Source organism: Schistocerca piceifrons, chromosome X, assembly GCF_021461385.2.
Source record: "Schistocerca piceifrons isolate TAMUIC-IGC-003096 chromosome X, iqSchPice1.1, whole genome shotgun sequence".
NCBI classification, from domain to species: Eukaryota; Metazoa; Arthropoda; class Insecta; order Orthoptera; family Acrididae; genus Schistocerca; species Schistocerca piceifrons.
The window spans coordinates 792,542,864-792,558,954 of NC_060149.1; the positions used below are offsets into that span (position 1 = coordinate 792,542,864).

The 16,091-nt window shown below is 39.3% G+C and overlaps 1 protein-coding gene across 2 annotated transcripts in view; it reads left to right on the forward strand.

Annotated features, from left to right (window-relative positions):
• Positions 1-15,227, forward strand: part of LOC124721181 (5-aminolevulinate synthase, erythroid-specific, mitochondrial) — a 99,904-nt gene extending 84,677 nt beyond the window's left edge. For both annotated transcript variants that reach the window (XM_047246018.1, XM_047246019.1), the window contains exons 9-11: positions 7,184-7,452; positions 7,958-8,174; positions 12,574-15,227. In XM_047246018.1, coding sequence (XP_047101974.1) covers positions 7,184-7,452; positions 7,958-8,173 — 485 coding nt within the window. In that variant the 3' untranslated portion in view covers position 8,174; positions 12,574-15,227. The remainder of the gene's footprint in view (positions 1-7,183; positions 7,453-7,957; positions 8,175-12,573) is intronic.
• Positions 15,228-16,091: the final 864 nt, after the last annotated feature.

The window sequence follows — 16,091 nt, forward strand, 5'->3', positions numbered from 1 at the left end:
GCAGAGTACAACATTTTATCTACTGATTGATTCACCTCTTCTCTGCACATTGCTCTTGTCATTATTTCATGTCAGACAGTTCTTCCCCCCTTTGCAGTGATCACAAATGTGCAGAACCAGTCCACAGCGCAATTTCCTCCTACATTCTCATTTCCCAAACCCCCTGAACAGAGGTCCATAGTTTCATTTACAGCCATCTAATGTATCCACTTCTCCATTTCCCACATCTGTTTGATGTGTTTACTTTGCATGTTTTCCATCAAATATCACCCAGCTTTATACCTGTCCCTAGCTAAAACACTGTCTCCTATCTTGTTGCTTAAATGCGGCTTAAGCCATGGAATCTCCCCCAGTGGCCTAACAATAAAAATTCCCATTTCTGGATGCCATCCTCTCCTTTCACCACAACTTTCCGCTCTTCAGATCCCACCAATCTGTATCTCTCACTATCTTGGTATTAGAGAAACAGATACTGTACAACTCAAACTGCCTACATCATATCTCCCAGAGTGAAACCCTTACCATTTAACATTTGGAAGATCACTCCAGGCACCACCTCCAAAAGTTCTCAAATTGATTGACATCCTGTTCCCAACTCTGAGCACCACTATCCATCAACCCCTATCCCCGCCCCCATCTGACCTCTGACCTCCCCCCTCCCCTCCCCTCCCCTCCCCTCCCCTCCCCTCCCCTCCCCTCCCCTCCCCTCCCCTCCCCTCCCCTCCCCTCCCCTCCCCTCCCCTCCCCTCCCCTCCCCTCCCCTCCCCTCCCCTCCCCTCCCCTCCCCTCCCAGTGAACCCCCTTATCAATCCCTCTTAGCACCCAACTTCAGCACCTGCCTCATGCCTTGCTGAACTTTTCCGTGTGACTGAGCCTGCAAAGCTCCCTCCCAATGTGCCAGAAAGCCTAGACTCTAAACAAACCCAAAACACTGTTGTAAATCTATCCATCAAAAACCAGGAATTTCATTTCTGTTAAACCTCATCTTTAGCCCCACACACAAGTTCAGTCTTGTTTGAGTCACAAGGGCTTACTCTTCTTCACCTGATCCCTATGGTGGAGACACTTCTTTTGTTATCAGTCCCTCCAAAAAAAGGCAAACATAAGCCCCAATATTAATCTATGTATCTCCCGGTTCATACAACACCCCCCCCCCCATCCTCTCCCACATATCGCCTCCTGAATACCTTCCAGGAATTCCGTACCACCAACGTGGCCTCACCCTTCTTCCTATGTCCCTTTCCAGGAACAAAAACTTTTGAACAGAGGAAAGACCAACCATCCCCAACCTAAAGACAGATGCTGACTTGATCATTTTCTCTGCAGACAAAGGCTCCATCACTGTTGTGAAGAACCACAGTGATGACATGTGTGACAGAAGGCATTTCCCAGCTGTCTAACTCCTGTACCCACAAGCCCTGTCATACATCATAGTGATCCCATCCCAGAAGTCCAGCATAACCTCCAGTCCCTACTCAAATCCTGAGATTCCTCCCCAAATATCTCCCCAGAATCCAGCTCCCTCCTTGCCCCAACTATGTCACCCACCCACCTTCTATGTGCTTCCCAAAATTCATAAACCCTCTATCCTGGATGCCTCATTGTAGCTGGTTACTGTGCTCCCACAGAAAGAATTTTCACTCTTGTTGATCCAAACCTGCAACCAATTGTCCACACTCTAGCCTCCCTTATTAAAGATGCAGATAGCTTTCTTCACCAATTCTCGACTATCTCCATCCCATTACAACTTCAATCCCTACTCGTAACTATTGATGCCACCACCCAATACATCAGTGTGCTCTATGTCAATTGCCTTGCCACTATCAAACCCTACCTCTTCCAATGTCCTTCCAACTCCAAACCCACCTCCTCAATCCCTAAACACATAAAAAACATCTATGTACATAACTACTTCTTGGGGAAGAGGTACGAACATGTCCACACCAGTAGGACCTGTGTGGCACCCTCCTATGCCATTTTTTATGACTCATCAAGAGAAACATTCGTAACTACTAAATACCTTAATACTCGTGCTTGGTTCAGATTCATTGATGATATCATCACGAATTGGACCCAGGGCTGAGATACCTCATCCTCTTTCTGCTACAGCCTCAACACCACCTCTCGTTTGCTTCACCTATTCTTTCTCAGGTCATCATCCAATCTTCCTGGACATTGGCTTCCTTGCCTCTAATGACCCCATCCATACTTGTTGCCTATATAAAGCCACTAACCATCAACAGTACCTACAGTTTGATAGTCGTCTTCCGTTCCATGCCCAAAAATTACTCCGATGTAGTGTGACCACCCAAGGATGGCGCATCTGTAGTGACGAGAATTCCTTCGCCCAGTATGCTGCCTCACTTAAGGCCTTTAGAGACAGGCACTATCCCCAGAGCTTTGTCCGTTTCATACTCTCTCTCACCCTTATCCTCCAACCACGTCCCCAATAATCAGCTGCAAAGGAGCACCCTCCTCATCACCCAGTATCATCCCAGACTGGAAAAACTGAACTATACAGGGTGAGTCACTCACAATTGCCACCTAGAATAACTCTGAATGTATGATAGTAGCTGAAAAGTTTGTTGGACAGAAACTGCATTGGACAAGGGGGGCTGTAATATCACATTGGCTTTTTGTTGCCAGGTGGAGTTGCATCAGAGATATGGAGGTCACTTTTTTTTTTTTTTTTTTTTTTTTAAAGTGGGATGCTATAGTTTGGTATTTATTTTCTGATAACGGCTGTCGAGACGAATCCAATGATATGTAACAGTTAGGCCTTTGAAGGTCAAAAAGGTGGCATGAACATTCATTTACAGAAGGTGTTTGAAGTGATGACCATTGGTATCAATGCAGTGCTGCAATCTTATCATGGATTGAGTGGTATTCCTTATCACTTCGGACACTTATTGAAACACATGCTCTGACAATGCTCTCTCGTATATCGTGCAAATAGTAAATATTCGCTGATTACGACATATCCATCTAATGTGCCATTGACATGTAAACACCATTCGACGGTTCTGCAATACAACACTAATAGGAACAGTAAGACTAGTATTGTCGATCAAGCAAATGTGAATGATGTATTCTTTCGAAGAACAAGTTTATATACTTCTCATTTACGGAGAATACCAATGAAATTCAGTGAGAGCTAGAGACTTGTACGCTGAAAGATATCCTCAATGTACTCACCCTACATGTCATACATTTTAATGTGTGTATGATAAATTGAGAACTACTGGATCTTTAACGCATCGGAAACATATCCAGCAAAGGAAAGTTGCTAATAAGGAAACAGAAGTTGGTACTCTTACCACTGTGGTTCGAGATCCTTGTGTTGGTTCACGTCAAATCACAAGGGAATCTGGCATGAGCCAGAGTAGTGCTGTTCATGTTCTGCATTGCCATAAATATTCTCCTTACCATATCAGAATTAACTGGTATGGATTGTGTGTGTCGCGTTTAATTCTGCTGATGGAGTGATGACACATTTATTAATTTGATTTTATTTACTGTCGAGGCTACATTCACGAACCATGGAAACGTTAATTTGCATTACATGCGTTATTGGGTAAGCTGCCCACCAAAAATGGTGTCGGTGAATTTATGGTGTGGGATTCTGGAGAACAGAATTATAGGCCCCTATTTCATTGAAGCAAATCTTAATGGTAGGAAGTACACCACATTCCTGCAAGAAACATTAGGTCTGTTATTGGAAGAAATACCTTGAGGAACAACGAACAGAATGTGGTATCAACACAATGGGTGTCTGACACAATTTTTGCTGATGGCTAGAAATGAGTTGCAGAAACAATTCCCAGATCCTTGAACTGGATGCGGAGGAGATGTATCGTGGCCAGCTCGATCGCCAGACTTGACGCCTCTGGATTTTTTTCGTGTGGGGATTCGTAAAAGACATTGTTTATAAAGACGTTTCAACTGCACCTGAAGATATGCGAGAAAGAATTGTCAGAGTATGTGCTTCAATAAGTGCCAGAGTGATAAGGAATACCATTCATTCCATGATAGAAGATTGCAGCACTGCATTGATACCGATGGTCATCACTTGTTCATGCCACCTTTTTGATCTTCATTGACCTTCAAAGACCTTACTGTTACACATCACTGGATTTGTCTCAATAGCCGCTATCAGAAAATAATTACCAAACTATAGCATCCCATTTAAAAAAAAAAGTTGACCTTCATATCTCTGAAGCTACCCAACCAAGCAACAAAAAACCAATGTCATATTATGGCCCCCGTTGTCCCATGGAACTTTTGTCCCACACACTTTTCAGCTCCTATCATACTTCTGGAGTTACTCTTGGTGGCAATTGTTAGTGACTCATCCTGTATACTTCACCAGGGCTTCAACAATTTATCATTGGACCCAGAAATGGGGAACATCCTTTCATCTTTCCCATCCCTCACTCCGCTACCAACTCAAACTATACAGTATCCTGGTTCATCCGTATGTCATATCCAGCATGTCCACTCCCAACCCATTGCACCAAGGGATATAGCCCTGTGAAAGACCCATATGGAGTACCTGACCTACACACCAAACCATCGCATCCTACTTCAGTCGCAGGCTTATCCTATCCTGTCAGAGACAGGGTCACCTGTGAAAGCAGCCATGTTGTATACCATCTCTGCTACAATTTTTGCATAACATTATATGTGGTCATGGCTGTCAGTCAGCTGTCCACCTGAGTGAATGACCACCACAAAGCTGTAGCAAAGGTGGGAGATAATTGACCAGTGACAGTAAATGCTGCTGATCACAACATGCTTAATTTTAATGGCTACTGCACAGTCCATGTCATCTGGATCTTTCCTCCAACATCAGCCTCTATGAACTATATAGATGGGAGTTACCCTTGCAACACTCCTTTGTTCTCGTAATCCACATGGCCTCAATCTCCACTAGCCACCTGTACCACATCCACTTCGACACTGCTCCAGGACCCTAACTTTATTCATCCTGCACAAACACCCTCTTCATTACAGTCTCCCCTTCTTCTGATCTGTATCCACTCCCCAATCCACTGTGGGTCTTATTCAAACTTACATTAAGCTTTAATTTAGAATTGCATTTAGAAATATGTAAATGTGAAAGCTACTTTATTATGTGTAACTTTATATGACTTTGGAAAGTTAACCGTATATACCTTAAGACTGTAGATAAATAAGGGGGGAAGTAAGTCACTACAAATGCCACACACTGTAATTATAGTACATGGGATGATTACAGTTACTAATGAGAAAATGAGTCACCAGCAGTGTACAGCTTTCATTGATCTTAAACAACAATCAAGATATTCATGAATTATGTACTAGCACCTACCCTAAATTACTAAATCTCTCCATTAATTCCATGAACACCATCCAAATGCATATAACCATACTCGGAAAGCCAATAGCACTTTTACTTCCAAAGGATGTTTACCCCAAATTTTGTAACAGGCCTGACCATAACACAGGTACTTTTAACAATCAACACTAGACAATATCATTATCCAGATCATATGAACAGTTAATGGTCTGTGGACTCAAAACAATGCATCTACATTTAGCAGCAAGTCTAACATTTGGTAAAGTGAGTGTCAACTGTGTTACTTGCATCAGCAACATTTACATCAGCATAAATTACTCTTGAAAATTGCATTAGTAACAACATGATTTTTATATATTTGGAAAGTGAGTGTAGTTCATGTCTTCATAAAATCAACAATTGTCTCCAATTAACTCTCTTTAGTATCCAGTCCCCATCAAATCAAAGCAACTTGCACCTCCGGCTATTTTCCAGACTGAGAATGATTCAACTGTTTTGATAGAATTCTTGGAGCTTTCTTTAGTAATGCTTGCTTAACACAGTATAATATTTGCTCCATCAAATACTCATGAAATACTGAAATAAGTCTGTATTAGTGCAATGTTATCACGGTGACTATAGTGCACTTTTCTTCACTACTATTTCAAGAGAGAAGACTCAATTATCTATATTATTACAAACCTGTTTTATCAACCTTTTAGAAAGTCCATCTGAGGTAGAACCGAAAAATAGTGTGCTTATGTTGGCCAGGCTGTGTAACATAATTCTCTCTCTTTAGTTGTGTGACTATTTTCTTGAGGTGTGGTTTTCCCAATTCTTCATGACCATCAGTCGTTTTTTAACTAACAGCAACACTGGCCAAGCCACACAAAGTGACACCTCTCTCTTAATACCATCTCATTGAAGTCGTGAACAGAACATATGCTACACAGCTTCCGTACGTTGTCATATTTATAACATTGTCTTCCAGCAACATCTAAACTTCACAATATTAACACAATGGTCAACACTGTTATATGTTGTACTACACTATTCTTGCATAACCACGTAAGTATGAACACACCATACTCTCTCCAGTTCTAGAACTACATCTTAGATCATGTCTTGTAAGTTACAGACTGAGAGTTTATCATGCCGAAACCAACTTCAAAGAAATGGTTTTCATCAGCTGTTCTCAGCAGTCCTGCCAACCTGATGCAAACAATAAACTCGCCCTGCCAACCTTACACAAACAATAAACTCGCCCTGCCAACCTTACACAAACAAACCATTAACATGTTTACCACTTGTCACCTACAACTGAATGTTGCCTGCTGCTGTTGCAGTACTTGTGATGACTCCTTGAGACGTTACAACTCCTGTATATTATTCTCATTTTGCACTGCTCAACCTCACTGGAGCTGGTGCATGTGTTGCATTCCTATCCCATGCACTTGCTGCCTCTTCCTCCTAGCCATCAGCCATCATTCCCCAACCCTCCCTCCCACTCCCTGCCTCTTCTCTACCCACCTCCTTTCTCCCTTCACCCACTCCACCAGACACAATCCCTCACCCCTTTCAAACTGCATTGAGTGAGTGAGTGAGTGAGAGAGAGAGAGAGAGAGAGAGAGAGAGAGAGAGAGAGAGAGAGAGAGAGAGAGTGTGTGTGTGTGTGTGTGTTTTCCTCCACAGCTCTTGAAAATTATTGAATAAATGGTTATTATATTGTGACTGACTTCAAAATTTTGCATAAGTTCACATTGTGTGGTGTCTGCAAGAGAAAATTGAGAGATATGATATGTTCATAACTTTGATGTGTTTTAGGATCTAAGAAACTATACTTCAGTCTTCAATTTCTGTTCTTAGGGAAAGCATTTGGAAATGTTGGAGGCTACATTGCTGGTTCAGCTAATCTTGTGGATATGATAAGGAGCTATGCTGCGGGTTTCATCTTCACAACATCTTTGCCACCTACTGTGTTATCTGGAAGTTATGCTGCAGTGCAGATTCTTCGTTCACCTGAAGGTCGAGCATTGCGTGCTAAGCACCAACAGAATGTTCGGTATTTGCGCGAGAAGTTGATAGCTGCTGGTTTTCCAGTAGAACCCACACCGTCTCATATTATCCCCATAAAGGTAGGTACATTTTTTGTTACTGCTTTTCCTGAAAAGTGGTGTAATGAATTGACATGTGTAATGTTGGTGTATAGATTTATGTGTAACTCCGATAAATAATGTTAACATTAATAATTTCATGTTACTGAGTATTGGGGTGGGTGACTCAGATGGTAATTGGTAAACTACATTTCGGAAGATCTTGGGTTCAGTCACTTTTGGTCCAAGGATTTGTTCTGTGATTCATTGTTTCACCTTGTGCAACTGCAATCCCTCTACTTTTGGCTGTCAGTATGTTCAAAGGCCTGAGGAAGACAAGGGTGGGGCATACCATCTGTTGGGAGACTGTGTCTTGTAAAGGACTGTGGTGTCCAAGCCAAACTTCAGGTTATGAATGACTTTACTTATCATTGGAAAACATTATTTTGTATTTTGAAGGATACAAAGAATGCTAATGGAAAATATTCTGTGCATCCCACTTGTGCTTCCTGCCAGTAAAAGAAATTTCTGAAATGTTGAATTTCAGGTTGGTGATCCAATTAGCTGCAGTCAACTATCTGATGAGCTGATACAAAGGTTTGGCCACTATGTGCAGAGTATCAATTACCCTACTGTCCCCAAAGGGCAAGAGAAATTACGACTTGCGCCAACACCCCATCATACTCCTGAAATGATGAATCGTCTTGTGGCAGACATGAGAGATGTTTGGATCACTATTGGTCTTCCTCTACACAACTCGTAAGGTAATAATAAATAATTTTGTACTTAATTTTAATTAAGGATTTTATGTACTGGTAACGACATCTATAACAGTGTTTGGCAGAGAGTATTTTGAGTATCACAATCATTTCTCCACTTTTCCTGTCCCATTTGCATGTGATATGCAAGTGGAACACAGCTGTGAGGAAGGCTCTGTGCAAGCTTGGAATTCTCTTACTTTACACTTGTGGTCATTTCACAAGATGTATGTGGATAGAATTCTTCTAGCATCGGCCACTGGAATCAATCATGAGTATTCCCATGATACTTTACAATTACTAAATGAACTTATAAAGAAACATCTTTTCTTTGTTTTTTTTTCCCTATCTCATGAGTTAATTATTAGCCCCAGACTAATGAGCAATGTTCAAGAATGAATGAATAACAGTTTTGTAAGCTACCTCGTTCATGAGTAATTTTATTCATATTTCCTTAGTAGGACTCTTCCATTTAATCTGTTTGGCATCTGTCTTATAACCATTCCACTAGTTGTTAGCATCTTAGTAGTACACTGATGGTAAAAAGTGCAAAACAAAAAATAATTAATGTAGAGTAGTGAAATTTCAGGAATACATTTGCCTAGGTAACATACTTAAGTGATTAATTTTACAAGATCACAAGTTGATATAAGTTCAAGACATCCTATTGCAAATGTGAAATGCTGGTACATTAATAACTGGTGTAACTGTTAGAATGTTGAATTTGAGCATGCAAACGAGCATGTATTGTGTTGTACAGGTGCTGAATATCAGTTTGTGGAATGGAGTTCAGTACCTGTTGCACTTGGTTGGTCAAAACAGAGATGATTAATGCTGTTTGTGGATGAGGCTGGAGTTGTCGTCCAATAATGTCCCATACGCACTCGATTGGAGACAAATCTGGTGTCCGAGCAGGCCAAGGCTACAGGTTGACACTCTGTAAAGCACACTGTGCCACAACAGTGGTATGGGGGTGAGTGTTATCCTGTTGGAAAACACGCCCTGAAATGCTGATCATGTATGGCAGCCCAAGAAGTTGAATCACCAGATTGACACACAAATTTGCAGTCTGAGTGTGTGACATAACCACGAGAGTGCTCGTGCTTTTATACGAAACCACATCGTAGACCATAACTCAAGGTGTAGTTCAGAGTATCTAGTACACAGACAGGTAGTTCGCAGGCCCTCAAATGGCCGCGTCCTAACAAACACACGGCTATTACTGGCACTGAAGTGGAACGAACTTTCATTAGAAAACGCAACAAACTTCCATCTGCCATCCAATGAACGCCACTGAAGTCTCATATGGCGGTGGTTTGGGGTCAGTGGAATGCATGCTATCGGACATCTGGCTTGGAGCTGTCCTTGAAGTAACCAATTTGTAACAGTTCGTTGTGTCACTGTAGAGCCAGCTACTGCTCACATTGCTGCTGCAAGTGCAGTAATATGTGCCAGTGCCATATGTCAAACCCCATTGTCTTCTCCCTCGGTAGTGCCATGTGGCCGTCCAGGGCTCAGTCTTCTTGTGATTGTGCATTCTCGTGACCACTGCTACCAGTAACCATATACAGTGGTTACATTTCTGCCAAGTTTTTCTCCAATATCGCAGAAGGAACATCCAGCTTCTCATAGCCCTGCTTCATGACCTCGTTCAAACTCAGTGAGGTGTTGATATGGCACCTTTGTCACCTTACTGGAATTGTTGACTAATGTCAACTCGCCACATCCAGTCTCAAAGGTAACTAACGCTCACGACCTTTACAGTGAGTGTTTAAAGCAAACCGATTTGCATCCTCATATTGGCCCTACTAGCACCACTGTCATGTGACAAGTGTGAAATTTGAATAGACATATCTGTCAGGTGTAGAAATGTGCCTACCAACTTTTGTTTGTCACACAGCTCCTCCTTGATGTTGTGATTTTTTCTTCGTCAGTGCATAAGAATAACAACTTTAGGACTGTCAGTCCTAAGACTACAGTCACAGATAGGATTATTCCAACAGTATTTGAGATGGAAAAAGTGTGGCAGGAATTTCGGCTTGTGATCAGCCCACACAGAGCAAGAAAAATCGCCATTTTATTGAATGCACATTTGGCATTTTAGCAAATAAATGCCAGATTTTTGCACTGGATGATGAGTGTGTTGAATTTCTTTACATTATAGTTCAAACATGTTGTGTACTTCACAATTATGAGAGGATTTTGGGGTTACAACTTTGAGGATATTCAGACATTTTTGTCGACAAGTATATTTCCTTGTGGAACTAGAGGCAACACAAGCCTAAAATTTTTCAGACCACTTTGCAGAGTATTTCTCTTCTGGTCAAAGATCAATACCTTCACAAAACTAGTGTACAGAATAAATTTTAAATTGTTGTCCTGACTGGAATATGGAGAGGAATTCATTTAGGCACAGGAATACCTTTTAATAGCTACTGGCCACATAATAATTGTTACACATCATCACCAAAACATTCTGATTGGTAACTTGTGACAGACTAAATTCCATGTGAAAAATTGCTCGTATGCCCACACAGGGAGAATTCCAGCTGAGAAATGGGTTGGGGTGCATGCAGTTGTGTGTGATCTTGAATATGCATTCTGTTTGTGCACCAGCAGCATAAATTCCAATGCTGTGTGACCACTTGCTTAGATGCTGCCTGCTACATTTTTCTCCACGTTGAATCCCACTGTAGAAATTGCTCATGTGGCAGAAGTGTAACAGGCTCCTCAGCAGGTCTTTTGCAGAACCTGCAATATATAGACCAAAGAGGCATTACATTTTGCAGAATGTAAACATTTTCTTTAGAATAACACACTCTGGAAGTTATTTGAACAGATATTTAATAGATCATGCTCAAAAGTCAGAAAGGACCAGCTGTTGTTCTGTAGATATTGGGTTGGGATGATTTGGGAGAGGAGACCAAACTGCGAGGTCATCGGTCTCTTGGGATTAGGGATGGAAGTCGGCCGTGCCCTTCCAAAGGCCCTCAAGTGATTTAGGGAAATCACAGAAAACCCAAATCAGGATGGCCGGACACGCAATTGAACCGTCATCCTCCCAAATGCGAGTCCAGTGTGCTAATGACTGCGCCACCTTGCTTGGTTATAGATATTGCTATGATGATGATGATAATAATAAATGTCTTGTTCCATGTGCTGTTAGTGGTGCTTGCTACAATGTGTGTAAACACTTGACAGTAGCAAAAACAATAAATTACTTGCTCCTGTTTGGGCACAGATTTGAGGATTGTTTGACTCCTAGTTACCAGAAAAGAGAGTATTTATTCAATTCAGGGAACTGAATTGCTTCACAGGAATGATCACATGGTGACAAAGTATTCAACATTACCACCAGTCCATTGAAAATCTGGATTGTGATAGTTTATATTACTACCAAATAAGGTACACTTCTGCAGCAATAATGTGAGAGTTGTTCAAAGGGTGATGGAGAGATGCATGTTGGGAACCACTAGAAGAGCTATCAAAACAAACAATTGGAGTTGGAAGATGTAATTTTGACAGTAATGAAAATAAAATAGAGGTGGGAAGAACATGTAGCCAGATGCATGAATGGTAGACAAAGGAAGTTCTTCGGTGGATTCAAAGGAATAACAAAACAGGAGACAACAACATAATGGAAAGGAGGTAACTGATATTAGAAAACATGTAGCAACAAAAGGGTTGTGTGTCACTAAAGATCATGAAGATTTCTGGAGGAGGCTGTAATTCAGTTGTCAATGACAAAAAGCTGCTGGTGTTAATGATTGTTGATCATCTCCTTGTACTGTAATGTTAATATGTACTTATCATTTGAAAACAGTTTCATTCCAACAAATCATTAATGAGGCTGTGTAGAATGACCAAATCGGTGATATGGAGGAAGTCATGTCCCTTTTCCCATGCTAATGCACACCTTGTTCTTATGTCAGTGGCAAATGATAATAGTGTTACCTTCAATCTGACACAGTTCTGGAAATTAACTAATATAGTATGACATTTGTGAATGATTTTTTTTAATATGTGGTAATCTTCTACATTATGATTTTGTTTCTTTATACTAGTAGTTACCCACAATTGTTACATAGTAGTATCCTGCTCCTGATAGGAAGGCCTCCATGAGTGTTTCCTAAACTATCCACTGCACTTGTGCAAGATGATGTGACCACAAATTTGCAAATGGAACGTGATTACATAAGCAAACTAATGACATAGTAAAAACAGTATTTTGAAAATGAACCAGATGAACAAGAATTTCTTCACAGCTGCTTGTCAAAATACAATTAGGTCTTTCTTACTATAGTTTCAAATGCTATGTTGCTTGTGGCTGTGTAGCTAATAGATTGATGCACAAACTGCAGTTAAATTAGACTCTCATAATTTTCTTTTCTTTTTTTCCCCCCAGATCACCAGGCTTTCAATATGACAAACATCAGTGCTGCCAGTCTCTGAACAAACTGGGACATTTTAATTGTTCCAGAATTTTAACAGCATCTTTGCATCTCAACGCTGGTCGTTTCAAGGAATAAGATGCTTATGACCAAAAGTCCAAAAACAAATAATTTGCTTAATAGGTTGCTCTCTTTAGATCAAGTGATCTGATTTATTGGGTCTCAAATTTATTTTTATAACAATTTTAGAAAATTATTACAGTATTTATGTGTTATTGTGAACTCTCAGGTTTTAATTACTCTAATTTTAGACAGGTGATTATCATATTGCTCCATGTCTATGTGGAAGTGAATTTGATGAAGGTATTACTTATGATGTAATGCTACATTTCTAGCTGGAAAGCATGGATTTCTTTCTGATCCTTTGTTTAGTTTTACAAGAAATTTGAAATTTTGCATTTTTAAAAAAGTATCAAGTAATTTAAAAAGAATACTTTTCCTACAAACCGTGTGTGTGTCTGTGCGGGATAGAGGGGAGAAATTGTAAGTTTGGTGGAAAAAAAGACCAAATTTTAACTTGCAATTCAGTGTGAAACTTTTAATGTGTTAGAAATTGTTCACTATCACTGGTCAATTTCTGGTGATACTACATCCAACGTATCCTAAAACAATAAAGTAATAATGTAATTATATCCTTCTCTGAAATTAAATGCTTGAAGAAAAAGCTCCAATGTAGGAAGATTAAAATTATCAGCATTACTACAGAAAGAAAGTATCACTGGGGTTTATAAATAGAATACACAGCAGCATTAGTTTGAATATATTTATTGTGAGTATATTTCGTGGAACTAGCCCAACATTTTGTGTAGTGTAAGCTATATTTTGTAGTTTTTCTTTGTTTGAACATTAAACAAGGATCAATTACAGTATGCAGCCATTAATTTGGAATGACACTTTATTGACATGATTATATTCTGTTCCTATATGAGGAGCACAAAATTTCATTTCAGGTGATCTCCATGTGTTGGATTGATTGTATGTTGCACATTCCTTTGCCTTTCACTGCCACATGTGTTTCCATTAAGAAGCCTTACATAGCCATTTTCTAATGGAGACCACTCACTCAAATATATTATGTGCTGATGTGTTTCATTGACATAGGCCCAAGTCAATATGGCTGAAATTTTGAACATGTAATTCTTCACAAATTAAACCACTGATTATTTGTAATGTCATGCTGTGCAAACTGTGGAGTGTGTAATGATTTATAATCAGATGACTTTGTTATTGAGGAGACATTAAATCTTAATTGTCCTTCCTTTTTTTCTACTTTCTTAATGCAACATTAGTATTAATTATACAATTTTTTGTGCTAGTTGGTGGTGAATAGTACTGCTTAGTTTAAAGAAAATGTGGATATTTCTTTGACTTTGCCATTTAACTGGCAGATAGAAGTATTTGGCAAGATAAAAGTGTGTTGGTAATAATTTTGTTTAAAAATGAAAATATTTTATACCTTATGTCAAGGAAACAATGAACATGTAAAAGAAGTTAGTGGCTTGCAGGCACACAGGCTCTGCAATTTCAGTAACTTGGATTTTAGTATAATCAGATGTGCAAGATATTTTTGGTCATTTTTAAACTCCTCTTTGTCCTGCATTATGAGCACAGAGCTAGTTTCATGTTCTGTAGTGAATGTTGCATTTACACTGTTGATTGTGAAAAGCACGTAACATTCTTGTATCAAAGAAATGTTATTTAGATACACTTACTCCCCAGTGTTAAAAAAATCATAATTGGGCTGACAGGAGAATTTTATGTTTTAGTCTTGAAAAACAGTGGCATACATTTGAAAACATGATGATGTACAAAAAGAACGTAAGTTTGGTCTGACTGCTGCACAACACATTTTGTGAAAAGACACATGGATGACAGTTTCTGTAGCCTGATTGTGATTCATGTCAATGTTGAATGTGATCTTTAATTTACCACCTGCATGTTCCACTGTTTTGTTTTTGGTTTTGTAATCTGTTTTCTGTCAGTCTTCATTTTAATAAACAGTCTTTAAGTAATTAGTTACTTGATTCAGATTTGAGATGATTTTGAGAAACAGATTTTTCTTTGTAGTTTTCTCAATTTTGTAGTACTGTAGCAAATGAAAAAAAGCTATTTTTATCTCACTATATACAATCGTGTTCGAGAGTCTTAGGTACTGAGAAGGTACTGAGATTTGAAGTAAATTCACAACCAAACTAGTTAAACTGTTGACTTCATATTTGTCATCTGTTATGTACCTTGTATTTTGTGATTCTCAGTTTGTATGTTTGAGAGATATTTAAATTCTCTCTCTGCCACACACTGTTAGGTGGCTTGCAGACTATAAATGTTGATGTCTTAATGTATGGGCAGCATTAAGAGACTTTAATTTATAATATGTAATTCTTTTAATGCTCTGTGTCATCATTCCTACTGAACGCTAATGAGAGTTCGGTATACAGTATTTACAAATTCGGGTCAATATTTTGTGTGCACAAGAATCATTATTTTTGTAATAAATTCTAGTCGTTGATAATTGTAATTTTTCTCTGGATATGGCAGTTTCATTATAAGTGTGAAAAGAAACTAATTATGCTGCATGTGTGTTCAAAATGGAACAAATATATAAACACTCAAGATTAAAATGAATTTCTTATTTCTCCTTTTTTCTTTTTAAAGTTTCTAATATACACAATTATATTCCTAATTGAATTATCAGAATGTGTGATTTCCTGTTGTCGAGTTGGACAAGGTTAATGCATAATACTACAGTTTTTTAGTGCAGACTTTTCTGTTTATATGAATTTTGGAAGCAAATGTGTTAATACAGTGTTTAGTGTACTACTGGCTTTACACAAGTTGATATAGTCAGTCATAGATGACAGAAGACTTGGAATAGAGGATGACAAAACAAACACAGACTACATTTTCAAATCTTCCTTCAGAAAGGAACTACTGTGCCCAGTAGTTGTAAGAAAGCACATCACACGCATCTGCAAGAAATGTAGCAGAAGTGATCCACAAAACTACTGACCAGGCTTATTCATAGCCATGTGTTGCAGAATATTAGAATGTATTCTGAGCTCAAACATAATGAAGTATCTCAAACAGAATGACCTCAAACACACCAACCAGCATGGATTGTGGAAACATTGGTCACATGATACCCAGATTTTCTCACCTCTTAACGGCCACAGATGAAGACGATTTGGTGGCTGCAGTATTACTTGAGTTCAGAAAAGCATTTGACTCAGTACAACACCACTATTTATCATCATACGGGATATTTATGTTCATATAAGGTATCAAATGAAATTTGTGACTGAATTGCAGGTTTGTTTGTAGGGTGATGCAGCTTATTATCTTGGGTGGAGAACCATCAACAGGTTGTAGGATTAACTTCAGTGATGTTTCAGGGAAGCATTTTGGGACCCTTGTTGCTCATGTTATGAACATGCTTGCGATGGATGATCTCCTATATATACGGAAATCATAT